The 26,001-nt window shown below is 34.7% G+C and overlaps 1 protein-coding gene across 4 annotated transcripts in view; it reads left to right on the forward strand.

Moving 5' to 3' along the window:
• DIAPH2 (diaphanous related formin 2) overlaps nucleotides 1–26,001 on the forward strand; it is a 291,784-nt gene that overhangs the window by 66,392 nt on the left and 199,391 nt on the right. For all 4 annotated transcript variants that reach the window (XM_064518290.1, XM_064518291.1, XM_064518292.1 and 1 more), the window contains 2 exons: nucleotides 2,405–2,725; nucleotides 9,418–9,532. In XM_064518290.1, the coding sequence (XP_064374360.1) occupies nucleotides 2,405–2,725; nucleotides 9,418–9,532 (436 nt within the window). The remainder of the gene's footprint in view (nucleotides 1–2,404; nucleotides 2,726–9,417; nucleotides 9,533–26,001) is intronic.

Genomic DNA, 26,001 nt, shown 5'->3' on the forward strand with positions numbered 1-26,001 from the left:
CCCTTGAGAGTACGGTCTCTGCAGAATTTGAAATGTATATGAGAGTTGTATTGATTTATTTTTAAACCAGCGTAAAACACTAGACATAGTTAATGGAGGTAGCAGTTTTTCAAATAGTAGTATGTTCAACACCTGTCATAGATGTTTGCTTTATTGAGGATAAAATTTCCTTAGGCTATAAAAAGTTTGAATCTAGCATATTTTTTTCTCAAAATAATTGTTGATGTCCTAATATTACTTCTGTATGTTTTGCAGAAGACTTTTGTTTCAGAAGGCTTTTTATGTTAATTGCAAAGGTGGAAATAACTGTTTATGTGTAATATACACACTTTTCAGACTATGCATGCAAATGAAGGCTGGTAACATCCATTTTTTGGAACTCTGGATCTCAGACTGTAGCTTTCACTAAAATACTACATTTACCTATGAGACTGTAGAAAATTAGTACACCAAAACACAGTGCAGGACCTCGTGTAAGGAGAAGGTGATACTTTGAACAAAACAGATTTTACTCGCATTCATTTTTGTGTAGATTTCACTGAGCAGCGCCAAAGCTGTGCATGCAAGTGCTCTGTCCAGGTTCGCTTGTGAGGTACAGAGAACAAGCAGTGCTGCCTGTTGACCCCTCACAACATTGCTTGGGTTCCTATTGTTTGATGACAATGAATTGGATTTTGGACAGGTCTTTTACACCTTTTAGGAATGAACAATTATTATGGTCTGATTTTTTTGCCTCAGTCTGGCTTACTTCATTCTGCTTGAATGCTAGGCAAGGTTGCCGCTGATTGCCTGCCTTTGTCATGGGTATCTTTATGCCTGTGGTCCCAATTCCTGTTGGATATCAGGAACAGGAGTGGCACATGCTATGCTATAACCTGGCCACCGTCCTCCTGCTGTCAGAGAGGGGTTCTTGTGCTGGCAAGTTATCTGTTCTTTGGCCTTATCAGAATACTGGCCTTCTCATCTTAATAAAAATGTGTTACTTGGTATTTAACAGTTAGATTGCTGTTGGTTGTGTCCTTCTTGTAAAGAATATAAGCCATTCTGGTAATCTGTGGTCTGTTGCTTCTTACGATGCTTTCACTCACAGATGTTTCTGTCCATACTTCATTCACACCAATTTTAGTATTTGTTACAAATCTCTACAAGACTGTGTTGCGCTAAGTTTTGACAGCCTATCTTGTTGAGTTCTCCCCCAATTGCTCCATTACAACTTACTCAGTTTGTGGGCCAAAAAAACACATGCCTTGTGCAAAGCCAAGAATTTATTTTTAGTCTCATCAATTATTAGTCCATTTATACTGATATTTGTGCTTCTAATTCAGATTATCAAGACGTTACAGCTCATTCATGATATTGCTACAATTAAAACTGATATGCATAAACTTTTTAGTATCTATGCTTTTTTTCGGGTTTTTTTTTCTTTTTTTTTTTCTCTCTTCCCTGGTGTTATACTCCCAATTTCCATTCTCAACTACTCAACTAACTTAAAATGTGGTATTTAATTTTAGGTGTGTTCAGATTTTTCTCAGCTTGATTTCTTTTTTTTTTTTTTCATTTGACAGAAAACTAGAAACAGTATATAATTGCCTAGGGGAAGAGTATGCAAATCGGATTAAATGAACAGCCTATATGACAATGATTTTGCGAAAAAAGATCAGTTAGACTGTAAAGAAATTAGAATATAAACTCATTGTGTGGTAGTTCGTGCATGGTTCCTGCTGCTACTTTCTAACAGATACTTTGGAGGACAAAATTCTGTGAGAATTTGGTAATCTAGGCTAGGATCATGCGAAACAATTCTGATGGTTTAATATACTGCTGTTTCTGTTCATTGTTCCCTTTGCAACTTGCTGGAATGGATGTTGCAGTTGTTCTTCCTTCATACCAGCGCAGAAACAACAGCCGACAGATAAAAACGTGATTCCCGCCCCCCCCCCCCCCCCCCAAACAAGACGTCAGGATAGTTATGAACAACTGTAGCCCTGTAACTTCTTACACTGCAAAACCTCCTTCAGTGATTTCTATGGAAAATTTTCCACCAGATTAATGATTAATATTATTAACGTTCATCATTGTTATTACCATCTTTGGTGCCCCAGCTTACCAAGATACCCCGAATGGGGAAAATGTTTTCCACAATGGTAAGAAATAAAATGCTATACTGTTCACTTAAATGTTAGTACCATTATTAAGTTTTCTTTAAAATGGAAGCAACATGTTTTGATTGAAATGCTGGGTTATTTAGTTTATTTGGCAGTTTTATGGTATGTAGGGTGAGCTATTGTTAATGTTTCTCATTTAAATAAGGGGATTGCTGTGTTTGGTTACTTTCTTGAGGTACAGTTGGCTATGAGGCAGCCTAGTTAGTTCAACTTTATATGTAACTTCCTTCTTTTTCCAGGTGAAAAATACTCCTACACATCAGGCTCCAGGCCTGACAGGTCAACTGACAGAAGCGCCACCACCACCTCCACCCTTGCCAAGTGAGATGGTGCCACCACCGCCACCACCTCCGCCACCACCTCCACCTCCTTTGTTACCTGCTGGAGCGGCTCCTCCTCCTCCTCCTCCTCCACCTTTGTGTGGGCCTCCAATGCCACCATCTCTTCGAGGTGCTCCTGCTTTTCCTCCCCTTCCAGTGATACCAGCATTACCACATGGAATGAAGGAGAAGAAAAAGTATAAGCCAGAAGTCTCTATGAAAAGAATCAACTGGTCAAAGGTACTATGATGCTTGTTTTTCCCCCTGCTCATTAAAAAGAGGTTTTCGAGGGAGAAGGAAGTAACATGGTTTTAAATGGTGTTTAAAGTTTGTGGAATTCATCCCATCCATTATCCAGAACATTTCTGGTGCAGTGGTTGTGCTGCAGCTGCTATTAGTTTTCAAAGATACCTCATTGTACGTGGGAGAATCTCCGAGTGTTTAATGTTGCCAAGAGCCTGTAACACTGTGTGACTTTCCTGGGGATACCTGTAGCTAACAGCTGTCAGAATTTTGGCTCTCTTCATATTGAATTGAGTTGTACACGTTTTCAACTGTAGATGATATTTGACTTTCCAACTGAGCTCTTCAGAGGCAAAAATGTTTTATTTAGAAAGGTTTGAGTTATTAAATGGTTAAAATGTGTACTTAATAAATCAAATTACTACTTTTTATTTAGAGGGTTGAGTTATTTACATGAATGCTGCGTTTTAGCGTAGGCTAAGTGAATCTTGAAGTAATTTTTTTGAGGAAATTTTCTATATCATCAAGACTAGACCAATGCATCTTAAAGACAATTCGAGCTCAGCAGGTTCATGCTAGAAAATGTGATAGGTGTATTGGGGTTTGGTGTGGAAAAAATGCTTACATCCCCACAATCATCAAGTCAAATCAAAGAAGGTCCTTTATATATTGCATACTGTCTGCTTTGGTCTCTAGGATTTCCCTGTAGTTTGGATGAATGTCCAGTACTTGTTTGTCATAGTAGTAAAGCTTCGTACTGCTGGTCAGTGACTGTCACTTTCTTTGAAAACCAAATTCTATCTCAAGAATGTAGCAGTACCAAGAACTCAGTAAAATCAAAATGTTGATGAAATTAAGCTCTTAAGTGGCTACAAGGTGGGTACAAGTGGCTGAGGTCTTTGTTGACCTTAAGCTGCAATTTCATGTGGAACAACTGAGGAACGAGTGTCAGTTTGAATGTCAGTCTGAAACAGAACAAGTTTTTTTTGTTTTTTTTTTTTTCCACACTGTTTCACATCCAGTAAACCTGTGGGAAATGCATATGGATGTAGATGTGCATCTTTATAGATATTTGGATGTTATGATGTTGTCCTGCATAGAGCTGGCAGACACAGTGTGCCAGATGCTGCTTCTGGTTGGACATCCTACATATTTTGAATATGAAGGGATTGAAATGAATCACATCACTGGATACCCAGAAGAGTCCTTTGTAGACTCTCTTCACAATATTGTTAGGACACAGAATCATATGTCCACCCAGTTCTTAGGCAGTTGATCTCTGTTGTCAGACATAATGGAATTTCAGTTTTAATAATATTTGTAAAATGGATGGTGTTATGGCAAAAGTGCTGGACTGTGTTTGGAAATAGTTCTAGTTTTCCTTATGGAGTTTTCTAGCTGATTCAAGGTAAATTGCTATGCATCGTAAATTCTTCTTTTCTGAATATGTACCATTACTACTTCAAGCAAAACTTTTTAAGAACAAGTCATGACAGAGGTTTACCATTGGGAGAGAAACTAGACTGTTCTCTCACATTTTTGCATAAATCATCTTAAGAGTGTTTCTAAACAAAAATTAAGCTTAAGTTTTTGTTCCTCTGTAAATTCTGAAGTATTGAATAGTGAAATGGCTCTTTACTTGGGTTACCAAATAAGAGTGGTAGTATGAATGATTAATCCCACTAACTTTGGAAAAGAGGAATCTAGAAGATTGAGATAGTTCTATAACTATTTAAAAAACTGTGGAAATGCATGGGTTGTCAACCTTCTGGTAAAGAAGAATTAAAGTATATACTTTATCACCTTTATTATTTTGCTACTGAATTTTGACCTGTGCCAAAATAGTCTGAAAATGTATCTAGCAGTAATAGTTAAAAAACAGATTTTCAAAATGTTTAAGTAGAGGGACATTCCAGATAGTTAATTGTGATTTAAGTGTATTAATTTTAACTGCACGTTAAGATGAACATGCAACTATTTGCTTTATCTTTCTCGGTCTGCAATTCTCGTGTCAGATAAACTATTCTGCATGTGAGGTTAAATGATAACTTTCCTTCTTTGTTGTGGGAGGAGGAATTAAGAGTATCTCAGAGAAAAAGATATAAATCTTTACTTTTAGTTAACAAGCTTCAATGTTGTGGGTAGCTCTGTTATCCTCACTAGAAGTGAATCACTTCATCCATGTGATTTCCTCCTCTTTGATTCAGTAATTCATGGGTTATCTATTTGTGATTTAAAGGGAGGGACGTTGTATGTTAAAACATGATTACTTTTCAAGTGTCTTTGTTCCAGAAACATCAAGATTAAGTTTACTTGTTTAAATCCTGTCTTCACAAGGGCAATGTTTTATTAAATACCCGGGTCTCCTCACAGTGACATATTTGTTTTAAAACATTCATGAATATGTTAGTGTATCCCCGAAGGCTAATGACTACTAACAGGCTCTTATGACTCAGGCAGCACCAGCAGAATACTGTTAGTGCTACAGTACATTAATGGCAATGTTGGAAATTTCATGTCCATCATAGAGAATTGTAGATCAAGGTGATGTTATAAGAAACTGGAGAGACTGCAGTAAAATGAAATTGGTGGGGAGTTTTTTATTTGGATGTAAGTCTCAGTAGATTTCTGGAATACTGAAGTGTTCTTCAAAAATACAGGTTAATTTTTATGCTTCTGAATTTAAAAGGAGTCATACAGTCCTCCTGTTTTCTTCACATGTCTGTACAAAATACCTTGAACTGCCTGCCTGCCATGCCAAGCTACTAGCTTTTTTAGAAAAGTCATCTGGGCTGTTTTAAATAGTGTAGTCGTATTATTAAAGAGAAGCAAGAATATATGAGTTTTCATAGTGGAAATAAAGATGCTTATTTCTTTCTTTGAGGAATATGGCATTATCTAGTTATGGAATCGAGGGTTTTTGCAGGGGAAGGGATTGTAGTTCATCTAGTAGGATAACTTAGAATCATTTGAATTATACAATTTTGTAATCCTTTCTACTGTAATGATTCATCTTCAAAAGTTTAACTTTTTTAATGCTGAGCTTTTCTTGAATTAAAAGCAGTGTAGGTGATTTCACTTCCTGTGAAATGTGTTCATTTTGCCTGTTGAAAATATTTTACCGTTGAATGTCTGTGTTATCTTTACATTTAGAAGATTACTCTCTTTATAGCTTCTACTATATAGTTTTCTTGACTTTTTTTTTTCTCTTTTTTTCCTTTTGAAATGGAGCTCTAATGCCTGAAGAATGCCTTTCTGCCTAGCCTTTTAAAAATGTTCTTGGGGTATTATGTCAGTTAGCTTCTCTTACTTTCTTTGGTTGCTGAATTTTGATGTTAATCGCTTGTACGAGTTTGCTGTTTTTTTGCGTAGATGTTCTTTTCTTCTTAAGGAGTATAGGTTTCATCACAGATTTACATTTTGCCACTTTTATGTATTTGATTTGGCTAGTATTTTCATAAATAAGTTTTTAATTTATAGTATATATTTATTGCTGCAGCCAATTTCATTGAAATGAATTATATTAGTATGTTTACAGAAGTAATGTATAAAGTGTAGATCTGAACACTGTGTATGATAATAGAAAGTAACTACAGATGGATACTTGGCTTAAGTAGTCTGGGAACAGTGCCAAAGTTCTTCCACATTCTGAAAAAGAATGAAGTCTATTTAGATCATCACTAAGGAACAGTCATTTTAGGAATAAAATTCTTATTGCTTAATTTAGTGGATTTAGTTGTAACTCTTCATAGTTGGTGTTGCATTAAGTTAGGTTTTAAAAATGTCTTGTCTGCAGCTGGTGTGGTGAAGTGGCTACAGAGTAAAACAGTGACCATATGGTGAAAGGTGGAGGACCTGTGTGTTTCAATAAGATCATGATAAGGCGTATAAGTACAAATTGACAAATTTCCTGCATGTCAGCTTGAATTTAAATAGTTCTTTAATTTCAAAGTTTTTATTGGCATTTGACCAGTGTTCCAAACTTGTAAACAATGATTGAAAACACTTAAAAACTGGAATAGGAGCACATTTTGAAAACATAAAATAGATACTCTGAATCATTCCTGAGGAGTAAAATCAGCTTTCAGTTTCTATTGCAGTCTGCTTTCTTTTTTTTATTTTTTTAAAAAGCTGGTATCAAATAAAATACTTAAATCTCTATGTATTTTACTGCTTGGTGCATTTGAAAAATGGAAACTATGCACATAAATGATATTAAATATAAAATTATTTCTCATATCTAAGATGTTAATTCTTCCTAAAGACTTAATGTTTTAAAAAGACCTAATAATTTAGTCTCTTAAATGTCCATATTGACATATCATTTGCAAATAAGGTATGCCATTCTTTAGGCAGAGCAAGAAAGATTAGTATTCCTCATACAATCTTTAAGTAATCATGGTGCACATCAGTGGTGAAGAAAAAACTTTGGGAACTATCTAGAAGGTAATCGAGAGAAAGCTAGGGCAGTTCCAAACCCAGTTGCAATTACGTTATCAAGTCTGTTTGGAAAACTTGTTGAAAAATATTAAAGGTTAAACCTTTATATCTGTACAGTCATTAGGAGAAATACCAGATGAGGTAGTACTGACATTAACTGCAATGAAATTTCTTTCTACTGGGAATTAAGGAAAGGCTACTACACTTCCCTTTGATTTCACTGGTTTTATGTTAATAAACTCTAATTATTTTAACTCTGTGATCTGTTTTCTAGGGTGATGAACTGTAGTAATGTAAGGTTATTAGAAGATAAAGTTTGTGCGAAGAGATAATATTACTGTTTGCCTGTCTTGAAATTATCATGAATACAGCAAAACTACAAAGAGAGCATAGAAGATGATATATTTTGCCATTTTGAAATGGAAAATATTAAAGAGAAATCAAACTGAACAGTATTGTCTAAATTGTAAGCTTTTGGGAAAAGCAAATGTTCTCAGAATCTTCTGGGAATCACTGGTAATTTCTGACCATCACACATAATTCTTTGTGTTATAGGTTTATACAGCTGAACTTTAAAAATAAATAAATAAATAAAAATCCACCCAGGCAAGAAAAAGCTGAAGTAATCTGAGAAAACATTCTTCACCTACTTTACTCCCTGAGATTTTCTTTTTTGGGAACAGGATCAGTGAATTTCAAGTAATTTGAGAAAGCAATCTTTATACACCATAAAAAGAAGGGGAGGAAAAAAGGAGAAATGCAACCAACACTTCTGCCTTAGCAGGAGAACGTAGTCCAGTATTCATCACAAGGATGAGCAAGAAACAGTGAACTCTCTCACACCATAGAGGCTATAAAAGCACCTCCTAGTACAAGTAATTGTTCTTAAAGTCTTAAATTTCTACTAGGAGAAACATCTGGATAGTCTATTGATTATGCAAAGCATTAAGGCACTTTTTTGCTGACACTTGGAAAAAGTTTCATGTAAAACTTGTGTGATGGGTCTTCCAGCATCCTCTCCCTGGCTGCTGTCAAAGGGAAGAGCAAGCAGCAACAAAAATATCAAATGCCAGAATGTTTGAAATTCCATTTTGGACCCCCTCATTGACTACTTCAAGAAACTGATAGTGAGTCAGGGTGCAGTTAACAAAAGCCTCCATGGTAATAGTCCCTCGTTGTGAGAAGAGTTCTGTAGTCCTTAAGATTTAAGAAACAGTGGCTGAATCAGCCCTGGATGTGCGACTGTAATTTTATAGTGAGGTTTATGTTGGTGAAATTCATAGGCAACTTTGTTCTACCTTAATATTGTTAGGTCTATTGCTCTTTAATTTTTCAGTCATGGTGCACAAGAAGAACCTATCAAACATATGAAACAAAGGATGAACTCAGATTAATAGCTGCTGGATACCATGAATTCAATGCAGCTAATTAGGGCATGCTATAATCCCACATCCTCCTGTAATCTTTGCTTTCCTTGGGCTAAAAGCTGTATCTCTTCTTTCTGCCTCCACTTTTAAAAACACTTCAGGTAGCAGCTACCTCTTCTGCAGGTAACTACATTTTTTATTTTTTTCTAAGATGGTCTGACATTTATATACACGCACACCTAACTAAAATCTGAACAGTTGTTTCAATCAGCTACTTCTCTTTCAGACTTGAAGAAAAATCTCTGTTCTTAAAGTTTGTCTAAGTTTTTCAGTTATGCCAGTTGACGTAAAAAAGTATTCTCTGATTATGAAACTTGCCTTGCCAAAAATCTCTGTTCTGTTGGTATTGGATAACTTTACCCCTTTTTACACTGGTGTGTTTTAGAGAAAGTTGCACAGGTTTACTTGAAGGTATTAAGTTAATCTGATAAAATCATTGTGAAGATAGGAGATAGTCTGACTGTATTTTCCTTAGGAAGCATCTTTAAAAGAACATTTTTAAGATGAATTGAAATAACACCCATGTGAACCAATTTTTCTGATTCTTGCACCCAAAATGGTGCAGGACTGAGATGGAAAGATGGCAAACCCAGCCGTGTTGATCATTTGCTACTTCTGATGACTTTGCTACCGCTCCACGGGTTAAATCTCATGTGCCATGGCACCATTTGTGTTTAAGTGCCTTAAACAGTTTATTAGTAAGAATGCTTTTAATTCCCAAACTTAATTCAGTGCAATTATTACAACAGTCTAATAGCATTGATTTTAATTTGGTTATTGGACATACTAGTTATTAACTTCAAAAATGAATTTTTGTTTCAGGTTGAGCCTCACGAAATAACGGAATGCAGCTTTTGGGTAAAAGCTAGAGAAGATAAATTTGAAAGCCCAGATATGTTTGCAAAATTAGCACTCACCTTTGGAACACAAATGAAAGGTACGTTCTTCTTTTACTTTGTATCCTGCTTCCATTAGTTTTAAAACTCTGTGTAATGCTAGCTGTCTTTATGGTTTATGCAATACTGTAGAATTCACAGAATGGTTTTATAGTGGGGAGATGTCTTACAATGTGTATTTTATAAGCATAGTCATTTATTACAAGAATTACCCCTCCCTGATTTTGTGGCCTGTTCTTGAACGCTAAGGAACCTGACAAAAAAGGCTTTATAAGAGTACATCTCAAATCTGTACTTTGCAGGCAGATGTGAATGTGTTTCAAGCCAGATTCTAATAAATATTCAAATTTTAATCCTAAAATCATGCCCATCTGCATTAAAATACCTAGCTGCAGGAATTTCAAGTTGTCAGGATCTTTTAGATATTCCATAGGTGGAGGGTTTAATGTATAATACGAAAGCTACCTGTTTGAAGTTACTGGAAGTTACATGAAATTTTGATTTAGCAGAGTGATACAGCAATGCACTTAAATCACAGTAGAAGTATATCAACAATATATATTACAGAAGTATAGCAACTACAACATACATTTAAATCACAATACAAATGTGAGTTTTATTACTGGTCTCTATAATATGCTCATCTTCATGCTGGGCGTACCAAATGGCTAGGAAGGATTATGTTTGCTGAAACCATTTTAAGCCCATTGTTCTTTTCAAAGTTCTTTTGTTTGTTCTTCATTTTCTGTACTCTATGTTGGGCTGAGCTAACTGGCTAACTCAGGAAGACATATAATTGCATTCTTTGATTAACTTGGGGACAAACAGTTACATGGGAGGTTGATCCACTCAGCTGATACGGCCATTTATCTAGAGCAAAGGGTACCCTCTGGTTCCCTCTGTGCTGAGAGAAGTTCAGATTCCTTTGCAGCAGTTGTGGTCAATCCCTCCGTTCATTCTGCCCCGAGCTTCAAGGGCTTACAGCTTTTGCCCATCTCTCCTCACAGCCTTCTTCCATTTTAGAGTGGTTCATTGATCCATCAGAAAAGGTTAGAATCAAGACTGTGCTACCATGGTCTACTGAGTCTTGGCTGGCTTAAAGCACGGACTGAGTAAACTTACCTCTTTCTGTAGCATATTTGGCAGACAGAAGTCTCCTTGGTCTTTGCTTTTAGCTCTTTCTAAAGTGGAGTACTATATGAAGTCTCATGAAAAAAGATTATAAACTTCTTTTCAAAAAAAAAAAAAAAAAACCATATTATTTTGGTTCATGTTACATGAAATCTAAGAAGCATTTCCTAACAAGAATTCTCTACAGTTAAAGATAAACTGCACTTTTATTGACATTTGTGAACCAAATGTAAGTTAATTTTCTTAGGGTTGAATGTGTGAGTGCATATTATTTAAACTGTTTGAATAGTACCATAGGAAGACATCAAATATTCTTCTGATTTATGTTGGAGCTCCATGCAGAATGGGTCTGTTGTTTGGCTGTACTAGAGAGAACAATACAGTGAGAATACAACCTTATGATGGAGCTTTTTGTAAAGTCTAAGTGAGATTGTTCAGTATGTCGTGTAAATAGCTTTTCTGCTAATGTTTTTGGGTAATAAAATTCTTAATTTCTCAAACACTTTAATTCCATATCAATAGGAGATAATTTATTAATATTTGTATCTTAAGTATGGAATGCAGTTGATTATGATTTTGATACTTTAATACCATCCTCAGCTATTTGTGGTTTTTAGATGGCATTAGAGTACTTCTGCAGCTGCATACAACCTCTTCAAGACTTATGATTAACCATGAATAATAATGAACAATCGATCAGTATTTAATATGTGGGCCATTTACCAGTAATTCGTTTCAGGCATTGGAAAGTAGCAAGTACTGCTGAAGTATGGTTCAATAATAACTTATTCAAGAGCTAATGAGGCAGCCCAACAAATTATAGTCCAAAAAGCAGCAGGTACTGAAAGAATGAATTCCTGATCTAGCCACAAATCTTTCCTCCATCTCTTAGGCAGTTAGAGTACGGCACACTTTAGGGATGTACACTTCCTGAAGGTGAATGCAGTCAGATGAATCAAATGTTCAAAGGCCAGATCTAAATAAGCAAACAAAATTTAGTTTTTAAAGGAATCGAATGTGTTTTCTGAGATGTCTGTAAATATTTTTTGTACGTTGTTTTAACTGTTTGATTTTGAGAATTAACATTTCATGTGATGCTTTGTTTTTTAACCGTAGGGAATCTTCTCTCTTAAGTGCTAGAATATTCTTGCACATACATATATATTATAAACTATATACATACTATAAATTACTTGAGGATTTTATTACTTCACATGTAAGTTATTGCACATAGAAATTTCTGGTATCCTGGCTGTATTCCGAATTTCAGGAATAAGAGCTACAGTTTATACTAATACAGTATTTAAAAAGTTTATTCAGGTTAAGCCGGGTGTCTGAGAGTACCATAACTTTCCTGAATTATTCCTTGAGTAGAATTTTTCTTTGAGCTATTTTTGAATAATTTTTTTTTCCTTGTGCCCATTTGAAATCCCTTGGAAAAGTCAGTCAGCTATGTTCTTTTCATTATGTAATACTTCTTTCACTCGGAGCTCTTGCTTTTTTAAGTAGTCACTGAATCTCAACCATTAGTATTCTGGTTGTACAATGTTTTCCATTTTTTCCTCCAAATGTTCAGGTATTGCATGCAGTAATACGAAAGCATCATCTGCAGTAATTTAACCTTTTTTTCCATAGAAGTTTAATAGATTCTGGGTTCATGTTACGAAATAAAGGCTCGATGGCCTTGCAGTCAGTTTGCAATTAGGTGTAGTTTGTCACTGGTTTACGTGTAATGGCAAGGCAAGAAAATCCTTAAGGAAAGGAACCCATAGCAGCAGATAACATTTACAATGTAATAAATACCTTCCTAATGAAAATGACAGGCTTCTGCCTTGAGCTGAAATCTTTCATCAGCAATTGAAGAAATGCTTCTGAATTCCTCAAAAAGCTTCTTCATTAAAAATATTGCAAAAAAACCCTCTTGAAATGTTGACATAGCTGTCAGTTTCCTATGAGAGGAAATTCTTCCTGACCTAGTTGCACAGTTATAAAACTATAAACAACAGAAATTCTCTTACTAGCTTCATTTTGTTGTAGCCTTGCAGATGCTTTTCCTGTTCTTCCTTAAGCTATTCTCACTTAGTAGTTGTAGAACATAATATGCTATAACAAAGGATGGGAAGACTGTTAAAAATATAAAGATTACATTGTTAGTGTTTATTTGAATTTCTCTGAAATTCAAGTTATGAGCAGCAAACTTGTGAATGAATCTTTCAGCATATTTCACAACTATTGCCAAAAAGCTGAGGGAGGTGTATAACCAAAATGCAGTGCAGCATTTTTGTTGAAAAGCTTCTAAAGAAAATATGGTGCATTTCTAGAGATGTGATGGAATTATACTGATCATTGCTGGGGGAAAAAAAAATCTGCTTTATGGGCAGTCTTTCATACACTTGCACAAATGAAGTAAATAATCATACAGCCAGTTTTTATATGGACTAGCTAGTATTTTGGAAAATACGACTAGATATTGCCCTGCACATTAAAATCCTATTTAGCTGAATAGTAGAGAAAATTAGTATTGCTTTTTTTTTTGCTTTTTTTTTTTGAATTAAAGTTTTAAGGAAAACTCTAAAAGCTACTAGAAGTTGGAAGAGTCTCATAGTACTTAGTAGCAGTACAGGCTCAAGTAATTACATCCAACAAGAAACTTTCCTCTGCAACTTCTGTCTGCAAACAGGAGCATTAAAGAGTGTTCCCAATTCTTCCTTAGCCTTAACATCTACAGAGAGCACACTAATCACCAAAATACTGGTTTCAAGCATATAATCTAGGATCAATCAAATTTCTCTTTCCATTCAGTCCCATTTCTCAGTATGGTCTCCTAATGTGTTCCATGACAATGACAGATAATGTCAGATAGACATGCATTTTATCGTCTCAAGAGAGCACAGTCAACATGCAAAACAAATATATGGATGAGGGGAAGAAAACCGACAATCACCAAAAGCTTATTGCAATGACTTAGTGTGTTATCTTCTATTTCATGTGATTTTGGAATGCCAATAGATATAGTAACTGAAGCAAAACAAATGATAACGTGCACACTTACTAAAATTTTGTATTTCCAACAACATCTCAGCAATCATAAATTTGATTAAATCTCTGAATTCTATTCATGATTTTCTTGGACAATGAGAATGACATTTTCCTTTTTTCCTGTTTGTTATGGTTTTGTTTTAAGATACTTCAAAAATATCTTGATCTTGGTTGTCACTGAACTACATGCTGCCTAATTATCTGAGTGCCATCAGTTTCCATGGAAGGCAGGCAAAGCTGCAAGAAAGTGGTACCTTTGGAAACGAGACCTTATATAGGGAAAAATAAGTGTCATAATAGTTCACCTCCAAAGCACACTTTTCATTAGTTAGAGAATTATTTATTGCTTGTGTCAATTAACTATTTAAAAAAGATAAGAATGTTTAATCACTGAGCACCAAAAATAGGAATGCTCCTTGGTAAAATAATTTTATCTGTGTATAGTTAGATCCAAATTTTCTTTCAAAGGTAAGCATAAGGTTAAATCTTCACTCATTGTTTTACTGTCAGACGTTTAAAATTGATCCTTAGTTAATATGTCCAATGTGTTTAGTTAGGTTCAAATCAGAACTAATCAAACTACATGATTTGTTCTGAGCTCAGTTATTGAGCACACAGAAAACATCTGTTCTGTAGGGAACAACAGAAGCACTAAGGGGTGTATGCCCTTTCAGGCTTTACAGGATTTTGAGATCTCAGGGTTTGAACTAAGTTAACTTGCATCTAATTATCACTGTCTCAGTACAACTTTGAAGGATTTTTTTTCCAGTTTTCTTCAAGACAAATTTAGATGTTCTGAATAGCTTTTTAGGGCCTATGTTGAATGGACTTTAGGGCTTCAAATTGCCAGTAGAAATCTTAGATGTGTCTTTTGAACTTGGAATTGTGCTCCCAGATGGAAATGACGACTATAGTCTCCCAGACAGTTTGAGGAAATAAATGGGATTCCAAATCAGGTACACTTGGAAATGAATGCGTGACTGTGTAGGTTGCTAACAAGCTGAGTAATGTTAAGATGTGGGACCTCGAGGCATACATTTTTCCCATGTTAAAAAAAATTAGCTTTTTTAATACTTTCAGCAGCTTTGTGTGATCAGTTAAACATTTTCTTAATTATGAATAATCCTTTCTGATTTGTGGAGTATAAAGAAGTGAAATAAACTGAACTAACAGTCAGCTGATTTATGTAATACTAACCCTGCAATATTTCTTAAGAATCGAAGTGAGGAGATCCAAGTGATCAAATAAATGCATCTTGTCATTATGGTGAGTCTATAATGTGATCTTGAAGAAGTCATTAATTTCTGTTAATATACAGTAAAATAATCAGATGCACCACCACCTAAGAATGCCTTATGTTGATGGCTTTAGATTATCCCACTATAGTGGTGGAATTCTAGAATTTAAAAAATGGGTGCACTTTTGATTAAATGTATAAGTGAGTATTCTCCTAGTAAGGAAAATATTTTAATCAACCTGACCAGTAATTTATGCTCATTATAATAATCCAGTCTGGTTATACATTTCTGGAAACTTGCATTACTGCTTCAGTAAAATTAAAATATATTATCATTTTTTTTCTTGTGCAGTTGGTATTTCTGTGAAATGTAATAAAAATGTAGAGACAAGTGTTCAGCGTTAGGTTCTTTGACAAGAATCAACTTAATAGAGCATCTTTCAAAGCATTTAAGCAAATTGTATTCCGTTTTTATCTACAGCAATTTTTTGTATATTTTGTTTTTGTCCTTTAACTGATGTTACAATTTACTGCAGGCTACGGATATAGGGGAAAAGAGCACCATCATCAGCAGTGTGATGCCTGTAGTGCTTAATGCAATACGATCTCAAAAACTGCTTATGTTGGTGTTTAATTTTGTGAACATTAAGTACATATATAATAGTATGAAGAAGTGTTTTATGTCAAGTAAAAGTAAAAGATTAAAATGTTACAGCTGTGGAAATAAGTAGAACCATTGTATGCTTGGGGCCTCCTCTAACTTTCTGCTATAATGTGCCAATATCCAATATATCTGGCCTGCGGCTATCAAAGTCAGTGACTTTTCACTATTTGTTTGATAGTCTAATTGCAAAACTCTACAAAGCAAGTTAATGCCTTCTCCCTAAAGGATCATATTAATTTCTAGCTCTTGTAATTTAGGTTGTGTATTTTGCCAGTCAAGAATGATAGTGTTACTCTGAAGAAATTAATTATGTGTACTGTAGATCAGTAAAGGTAGTAATTAGTACATAATAGTCTGTAACTACTGAGATTGTTCCAGTACAGAATTCATTATCCGTACAAGTTACCTCAAGGGAAAACCTCTCAATTGGTCAGAGTTCTGTTGCTTCTTTATGATTAGACTTTTGAAATACAATTCAGTGGTCATTTTTATGTGTTTCCAAGGTTGAAATAAGGTTTTAATAGCTGAGTTATATTTTTCATATTATAGAATCTGAGTGATTGAGTTGAATAAGAGAAAATACAAACTTGTAGGTAAATTATAATCAAACAAAACATGAAAAAATATTTAATTTTATATAATAAATATATATTTTATACATATACGCATCTGTAGCTATACTTGTAGATATAGATAGATATAGGTATATTTTAATGTGGTCTTGTTTAAGAATTAGAATATGAAAACTGAGGTGACTTTCCAGTCCTATCTTCGACGTTATCCTCTGTGAACAGTTCTCATGACCCTTCTGTAACTCTGTGTTAAAATATTAGTAGTCATAAATAGCTGTGCAGGTACATAGTACTTTTTTGTGTTTGCAGGGTTTTTTTTGTTTTTTGTTTTTGTTTTGTTTAAAAGCAGTGACTGGCATTTAATAATGGTAGGTTGAGCTGTGTGGTATTTTTGACGTTGTTTACAAATGCATAGATGTTTCCAGTCGTTTCTGAACTTTTCAACTAAGTTGATAGATACAGAAGTGAAATGTGCAGTGATGAAACAGATGGTGTTTTCATGGCTAGAAAACTAAAAATGCTAAAAAAGATACTAGAAAAATGTTTCATAGTTTAGTAATACTAATTACATGTAGTTCTGTAATAGTACTATTCATCTCCTGCACTGGAAATGTGAAGTAAAAGTAGTATGTTCTTTAGAGTAGTTTGCAGAGTTCTGATGAATATAAAGGTTGCATAAATAGTTGAATTAAAAACGTTGATAAGATAAACTAAAATATAGTCTAATAAGTTCATGTTTTGGGTCAGTGTCAGAATTCTAGTATTTAAGCTCGTTAGGTGAGGAGGAAGAGTGTTCAAAAAGGCAATCGAATGTAGTGTGGAAAGGCTGTTGGAGAAATTTAAGGAAGAGTGCATCAGACATGGAAAAAGATGAAGAACAGTCAAGGGAGACAGTATTGCTTCTGAGAAAGAAATAACATGTGACATGATAAGTTTAAGTAGAACTAACTCATGAGTCCTTCGGTTACAGTGGTGATTTCAACACCCTCATTTGGTAATATTCTTAATATGTATTTGAACGTGATAAATGCTTTCCTTTTTTAGGCTGTAAAGGTAAGACTATAAGCTATTCAGGAGACTGTATTTGTGCAGAATTGTAAGCAGGTAATAATGTTTATCTAAGTTTATCTTAAACATTGCAAGTCCCCTTTGAAATAGCAACGAGATTGGCTCTAAAAATAGATGCAGGTTTCAGCTGTTTCTGTAAGTAGGTGATATAGTAGATGTTCAGGTGTTACACTTAATCTATTCATGAACAGAAAGGGTGCACACCTTATAACACTTTATATAGAAAGCCCAGATTTATTGTTACTCTAATGAAGTCTCAAATCTAATCAAAATACAATAAACAATTATCATTAGTCCAGTTAAGGTGCACGCTAACACCCATACATAATCATCTTAGTATCTACCCCTTTTTCAGGGGTGGGGTTATACTCACCCCCTTTCTGAATTGGCTGAGTTTCAATGATGCTGCAACAAGTCATCAGCATCTTGGATACTTTACTAGGAGGTATACAATGTTGTAATGGAGATTTCTTCGTCCTTGGCTTTAAATCTGCTTGGGGTTATTTTTATATAAGTGTTAACTTACTCTGCTTGCCTGCTGTTTCTTCACTGTCTTCTAGCTGTGTGGTGAAATATCGCTTAACGATATTGACAATTTTCCTGTCAGTATATCATTGACTAGTATTTTCTGTTTGCATTTGTTTCGGTAGGTTGGGGTAGCTTATCAAGATTTCCTTCATATTTTGATCAGTTTCTGGTGACGTTTTTATATGTTATTCTCAACAATTTTACAGATGCTTGCATAGCTACGTTCTAATTAAGCTGAATTATTAATATTTGATTTGCAGTGTGGTGGTAGTTTTGATTGGCTCCTACCTTCTGGGGATGCATTTCATTCTAGGTCTAAATGTCAGCTTACTTGGAGTAGTAAATTAAAGGCCATAGTATAGGTGGGCTACTATTCCCACCTACTTAATTTTAAGCTTTCATTTTCCCTTGCTCAACTTGTGCACTGGGTACTTATGAAACTTGACTTGAAATATCCACAAGAATACCTTATTATAACTTGGATTTTATATTTTGCCATTGCTACGAGAACATGCCAAAAATTTGAACAACTTTCCTGTTTCAGTATTTGAAATTATTATTTTTCCAGAAAAAGTCCTACAGTGCAGCAATATAAAAGACATAAGTCTCGGTATTTAATTTCTTCAGTCCTGTGAACAAATTAGATCATTCAAACCAAGAAGGCACAAGGTCCTTAATATATTTTATCAGCCTTAATAAAAAAAAAATGTTTTGAACACATTTTCTTGATACTATTGACATAATTATAAAATCTCAAATATGCATGTACAAGTAAATACTGTAGTCTTACTTTTAAAATTAACTTCATGCAGGAGAGAGTCATGTTATGTCCACACATCTTCAGTGATTCTTTTTTTTTTTTTTTTTTTTTGGAAGCCCTTTTGCTGCTACTGGTTGAGCCATTGAATGTCCGTAGTAGGTTGTGTGTTTTGAACCTTATTGTCGATTCTAAACACAGTCACTCTAGGTACCTTATGTGTGAGAAGAAAGTGTAGAACTGACCGTCAAATCACCTACTTGCAAATGTCTGGACTTCCCCTATGTGACCACTTAGTCTTCCAAGTAGATAATGTTCTCTGTCTGATCAGCATGAGTGTGTTTTAGCTTCAGACATCCTCACTGAAATAATTAGGATACAGGTATTAAATGCTGATTTTATTTTCCTTCTGCCACGATGTGATCTTTCAAGATTCATTCTACCTCTGGCTGTGAAATGTTCCTCCGTGAATATTACAGGATTTGTGTTCACCGCTATTCTTGACTGACAAATGACAATATAAAATACGCATCACTCTTCATCAGCCCTTCCTTTTTGCTTGAAGTAATGTTTCATTCATTCATTTCATAAAAATGAGACATTCTTAGTGGGGGGAAAAAAGCAGTTCTGTTTAGTTCACCTTTCAGCTATTTCTCAGTAGAGAGAGATAAATAGCAGCCAAAGAAAGAGGTCTGTCTGCCTTTAAACTTGAAGGAAAACTGTTTGCATTCATTTATCTTTGGTACTTCTATATCAAATAAAAATGGATTAGTACTTTTAAAAAATGCATATTTTTAGAACCTCAGATCAAAATCACACAGCACTTTTACCCATTTTAAATATATTAAAAACTTTGGACTCGATTTTGTCCGAAGTTCCCATAACACAGATGTATTCATAGGTGGGAGAGAGCTAGTTTCAGTTTAATACTAAGTCTCCAGTATTAAACATAGGTATGTTATATTTGCTGAACTATATGCATTGCTTTGATGAAATAAAAAGAAAATGCAAAATGAAGAGCCCCTGATGTATTTACTTCTGGATTGCAAACTGCAGGTGGCTCCCTTGGTCTTCTGGTTAATTCAGTTTATGTGTGTGTGTTGTAGGTTCCCTCGCCCTCCTCATTCTCCGCTTTTCACAAGTGTATGAATCCAAAGCAAAGGAAGATATTGCTGTGCCGGATAGAGTAATCAGATGCTTCAGTGTCTTACAGGGATTCCATCTTGTTAGTTTGCATGCTTACGTAATCAGTCTTCACATCCGAGTTTCATGTAGTGGAAATCAGTAAAGTAGGTTAGTTTGCTGTTTCTTTTAATTCATTTGAAATTGTTGTTCTTTTTCAACAATAGAATAAATCCAAGTATAATAAAGAAGAAAGAGCAAGTTCTTAGTTTGATTTTTCTTTCTTAGTTTTCCTGTATCTATCCGCTCTGTAGATTGTCAAACTCTGTGATGGTAAAAGCTTTGCTTTGGTTAAATAAACTGTGATGGCTGCATTTATTACTACTTAGCACAAATAATATATTGAATCATAAATAAAAAAGGTCAGTATAAGGCATTTAGTTAGTCTGATTTTTTTTTGGTAGAATATGAGGTTTCTCTTATGTCGTTGATATTTTAAATTTGAAATAAAAGCAAAAAGTCATTTTTGAGTCTTAGATGATCTTAGAATCATTTGAATGTTGACCACAGTAATTGCCTAAGAGTGCCTTTCTTAATTAAAAAGAAAAAAAGAAGTTTGTATATAGCTGACAATAAGATAAAACCTTTTCTGCCTGTTAGCGTCAGGGTAGTTTGTATGGGATAATGATATTCAATCTTTTTACATATAAAGTATCAAGAATGAAGAATAGCATATGATCTTTATGTTGGAAGTTGTTTTGCATCAAATACTAAATCTTAACTGCAGAAGTTAATTCCTACTAGTTATACTCTTGAAATAAACTTTCAATAGTTGCCCAGAGAAGCATGGTTTCCAAATTGACCTTCAGAATGATGCATGTAGTTCTGCTGCAGCTGGGCTATTGTTCCGGAGAATCACAGATGAGGCCTCCCAGGAATTGCTTGTATGTTTGTTTCTGTGTAAATTTTTTGTGTGAGGAAGCCACTGTGCAAACGGTAGCTGTTCGATAGCACCTGCTTCTGTTCAAGGGAGTATGGGTCTTTTATTTCAAGAGCATCAGTAGCCGTTTCATTCATCACAGTACAAAAGGACTAACGTGAGAGTAGCGTTCTGAAGGGGCCAGAACAAATGAAGGCACCAATAAGGAGGGAGTGTTTGTAAATTTTAGTTCTTCATATGTTTTTCTTCAGATTGCATTTAATTACTCTGCAGTTTTCTTTAAAAAAAAATTTTATGGTCCATTTTCTCTGTGAAAGGTAATTTGTAACATTGAATAATATATGTGTATTATGAATAATGAATAATACATGTATATATTTTTTTGAAAACCTGTATTATGTAAAAGAGAGGTACTGTCAGTTGGACCCAGTGGCTCTAATACTACTCATTTGCTACAAGTTGATTGTAAGCTGAATATTCAGTGCAAAATTTGGATTTAAAAACCACCATCTTTTACTCCCTTTATTTAGGAGCACCTGACAGTTTTGTGTTGACTGTATTTAACAATTGATTGTGTGATAAAATGTATGGATCAGCATTATTTTAAATATTACTGAGAACAGATGAAGGCGTTCTAATCATAAATGACCTTGCAGAGGCTAATATTTTGACCCAAAGTTTTGTCTGTGGGAGATTGATGCTAGGGAGTGCTCATGTTTTGAAAAGACTTACTTTTGAAACAGAGAGCAAGTTTAATTTTTTTTTTTTTTTAATTTGGGGCTGCAGAAATTTCTCTATCAGGGGATAGTGAGTGGAGACTATCCCAGATAAACTCTTAATCTCTACAGACTATCTCACAAGTTAGCATCAATCTCAGTTGTGCGATTTTTTGTCTTGTGTGTCGGTTTGTTTTCCTGTAAAATCTTTCAGAAATAATGCTTTCAGAATGATCATGCCATAGGGCTTGAACAGATGCAGAAATTTTACTGGAGATCTTAGCTTGTAGTACACTTTCATTATGTGATTTTAAGGACTCTGGTGTTCAAAGCTTTATGGTATATTCAGAAAGGAACAATTTAATGAAGGACAGGCTGGACAGATGTGATTTTTTCTTAGATCTCATATTTTTCATTGGTGTTATAGCAGAAGAGTTCAGATACAGCAATTTGAATTTTATTTTTGTTAGAGTTACGTATTAAATCACTGCTTTTGAAAAGCAAATACAGGTAGTTTGTACATGAATCAAACTGTACATGAGTTGTACATGAATCACATTGTACTTTGTACATGAATCAGATTAAGAGGTAGATGGAAAATAATTTGAAGTGTGTGCTACTTGAAACTTGCTAGCATTATTCATTGATTGTTGTGAGGTATATTGTAGTGTATTCTGCAAAATTCCCACATGATGCTAATTTTGAAAATGAACTCAGTTTCATCTTTATTCTGAATCCAGGTCGAATGTTCTGTTGCGCAGAGGACTCCTTCGGTTTTAGTTTAATTAACACTGCTTAACCCTCTTGAAACGCACTAGGACTGGTTAGTCTTCTACACTGGAGACTTGAGGGGCAAGGTTACAGTATGAGAAACCTTGCTTGCTACTCCCTGTTTTCTGACAGTATTGCTTCTACAGATGCACACTGATCATATGTCCTCCTAGCGTTAAGCATATACTTGAGATAAAATGAAGCTGAGATTATAGAGGATGTCATGAGCGTGTATAGGCTTGCCATAAGCCTATGCACTTAATTCCCATCACTTAGGGAAACCTGTGGAACTGAAAGGGTTTCTGAAGAGTGTTAACAAAATAATAATAAAATAAAGGCATGCCCAGCTTTGCTACATTTACATTTTGCTAAATTTAAATTAGTAATTTAATCAAAAAGCATCAGCTGTGGAATTTGAGAAGGGGTTTTTCTTCCCTACTACTTAAATAATAATTTTGCTACTTAAAAGTTTTTACTACTTAAGTCATTGTATGTATTTATTGGGATACCTTCAGTAAATTGGTAATGCAAGCATGTAATAAATTAATGAACCTGTTTTCTGTATTTTATTTTCTTCATAAAAATCTGATTTTTTGAGTTCTCTTTGAATCTTTTTAGTACATGTCATTTTTGGGTCAAAATAGATGAGTGAAAATCAATAGCTTTTTACTGCTTGATTTCTGGAAATGCTAGGAACTGATTATCAGAAAGCTTGACTGGGTTTTGGAGGTATGGTGAACCTTCTACAGCAGTATTTCGTGCTAAAGGTTTGGAAGGAAAAAATATCATAGTGAAAACATCCACTTATTGATTTAAAAAACACGTACCAAAGACCTTTTAACAATGTTGTTATAACTGAGCTAGCTCTGTCACATCTTAAGTATTAGGTGGTAGTTCATAACATTCATGTATTAATATGTTAGAGCAAAGCTCTCTGAAATTAAAAATGAAAATATTAAAGAGGAAGGATGGATGAGTCAATTCTGACTGTAAAGCAAGCCAAAGGGGGAAAGATACCCCTCAGGCATTATGTTTTCCTGTACATGTAGCATCTCAGAGATCCCCATTACAATAGGGATAGTGATCCTTAGTGCTTGTCATATACAGGACACGTTACCCACATACAGGCATTCGAGAAGAGTGGGATTCCAGTCTACTTTTTGATAACTTTACTAATACACACGGAGTGGGCTAACTACTATATGCCTTGTTTTTCTAAGGGAAATAAAGCTTCTGTTTGTAGTGACTTCATAAAATGCACTAGAGTAAGAAAGGCAGTTTTTGTATTCTGAAATGCCTATTTCAGTCTCAGGGATGCAGTGTTCAAATGAAATATAACAGATTTAATGAGCAGTTGAGGACAGAGACACATGTACTAGGCACACTGGGGAAAGAGATTGTGTACAAAGACTAATTAGCATGAAATATGAATACATTCATGAAGTAGTCTTGATGTATAATGCTCTTACAAAAAATAATTTTTCCATGAGTTCAATGAAAAAGAAATTCAGAAGTTGAAGTGCAAAAAGAATCTTGAACATGGTTTTTTTGCTTGTTTTTAAGAAAATCTGTATTCCTGCAGTAAAATGTGTTATATGAATAGGTAAGAAGATCAGACTAAAAAGGTTTTTTTCTCTAATGTCAAAACAGGAAAAAAAACACATCAAAAGATGTTTTTCTTTAAATTTTTTTTCAACTTTATTTTTTGCAAAGGAATTTAGGTTAGGTATTAGAAAAATCTATTTTAGTTGAAGGCAGTTACAGAGAATATGGTTAAGTGTAGCCTATTCCATGTTACCCTAAGGTATTTTTATTTTAAATGAATTGATAAGATAATGGTGAAAGTTTGCCTGAAACGTGGCCTATCTTTCATATATATTTTATATATATAAAAATATATATTTATGACTTTCATTTGTTTAAAAAATGTATAGATACGTGTGTGTTTGTATATGTGGACACATGCGCATGCACACAGTGGTAACATCGTAGGTCAATCGTTTGATGTCAGTTTTAGGTCTGTGTTCTGTAATTCTGTGCGAGGTAGTTATATAAGAATATCATTTGCCTTCTCATGTGTTCTTTGCAGTTATAACTGTATTTTATGAAAACTTTGTCAGTGCTGGTAAAGAAGGCTCCCTACCTACGTACTGCTAGAAAGCTGAGAGTTGTAATGCAAGTCACCACTGTGGAAGAACAGGGAAAGAGCTGGTGAGCTGAAATGCAGCTAGGAACGGGCCATGTTCCCTTACTGGAGAATTATGTCGGGTGTTTCAGATCAGATCCCTTCTCATAAGTCAGGGAAAAAGAAAAAGGGGAAGCGATGACGGAGTGGCGACTCTTTCTAGTGTTGCTTTTTGCAGCATCTCATTGGTTTTGTGGGTGTGTCACCCCCCCTCCCCCATTTTTGGCCTTGGCTGTGATTATTCTAGAAGGCTCTGGAGTCTTTGCAGAGCAAATGCACCTGTTCCTCTCTGGAGATGGAAGTCCCTCCTTCAGAGTGGAAAAGCTACAGGAATGTAAGCAAACTCTCTGTTCTTCACTGGGTTAGTGCTGTGAATGTTGTAAGGTGTGCTGCAATAACTTAATCCCATGAGGATATATATAGATATATATATATTTTTTTGTAAAGTTGGTCATCTTTTTAAGAAATTCCAGTTCTCTAAGCTGAAATTCAGCCACACAGTTGACTGAATTTTTGGCCCAAATGAAGGTGGGAGAACTAATGAAGAGTGTAGAGGAAAGGAAGGAAAATACTGAAAACAGATCTGACGACTCACCAGGAAAGTTTGTGCTGACTGTTGAATAGACTATATATCTGTATTTTAATGTCCTGAAAAGTTCCAGCAGAGTTCCAGGAATGACAGTTCATTTGTTTAAACAAACAAACCTAGTAAACAAAGATGTACTTATAAGCAAAATTAATGGCCTTACATGCAAAACAGTTATTTCAAGGCTATATAGAGGAGATGTTCCCTACGCTTTACCAGCAGAACCACAGTTAAGTGTTGCACTACTTTCTAAGTGTCCTTAGACACTTAGTGTCCTCTCTCAACTGCTTGTTGTACAATTCTGGTTTTGTTTGCATTAAAGTATAAACTATGAAAACATGGTCTGATTTGTGGACCAAGTCCAGTTAGGTATTGTGCTGCCCTGTAGTAATGCTGTACTTATGAAAGATACGCTTTACCCATGCGTGTTAGTTTTACATGCAAAACTGAGTTTTTGTCTTTTTTGTGTGAGCAAAAAAAATATTAAAAAAATTCCTCATCTGCTTTTGAGATAGGGACTTTTAACTGATACTTAGCTGTTTCTGGTGTAAAGCTATTGAGAGAAGCCTTGGATGGTGTATCTGTCATGGCAGGAATTCTTGCCGAATATACGTAGACTAAGGATAGATCTGTTATCTAAACGAATATAGGTTCTTTGGAGATAGATACATTAAAAACGCTATCTAAAGGTGAACAAATCAAATGCTATTAGCTTTCTGAATTCACTGAGAAATTGAAAATACTAGGTTTGTAGGCATGAACACAGATAAAAAGCTGATAATTCTGTTGAGTTATTGGCTTGTTAATGATCTCTGAAGGATGTAGAATTTAAATTATAATCTGGTATATTCTTTCAGTGTTGTATGTCTTGTGTAGCTGTGAGAAACTGAAACTTCTCTGAAACTTAATTCCTTCAGGCACCTTTTTCTCGTCTGTATGGTAGGAATATAATTTTTCTGGAATACTAATGTAGAATAATTACCCAAACTTAAGAATGTCTGTCTCTGTTTATCTGTGTAAATAGAATCAATTAAATGTAGTAATACTTTCTGGCTTCCAGCTACTTAGTTTTCTGAGCCAGAGGTCACATCTTTATACATGGTAAAATCTTCAATGGATTTTTCTTCAATAAACTCATGTAATCTTTTAGCATTCATAACCTGTGGCATTGATCTTCTTCACACTTCAAACAAA

This window comes from Dromaius novaehollandiae, chromosome 11, assembly GCF_036370855.1.
Source record: "Dromaius novaehollandiae isolate bDroNov1 chromosome 11, bDroNov1.hap1, whole genome shotgun sequence".
NCBI lineage: Eukaryota > Metazoa > Chordata > Aves > Casuariiformes > Dromaiidae > Dromaius > Dromaius novaehollandiae.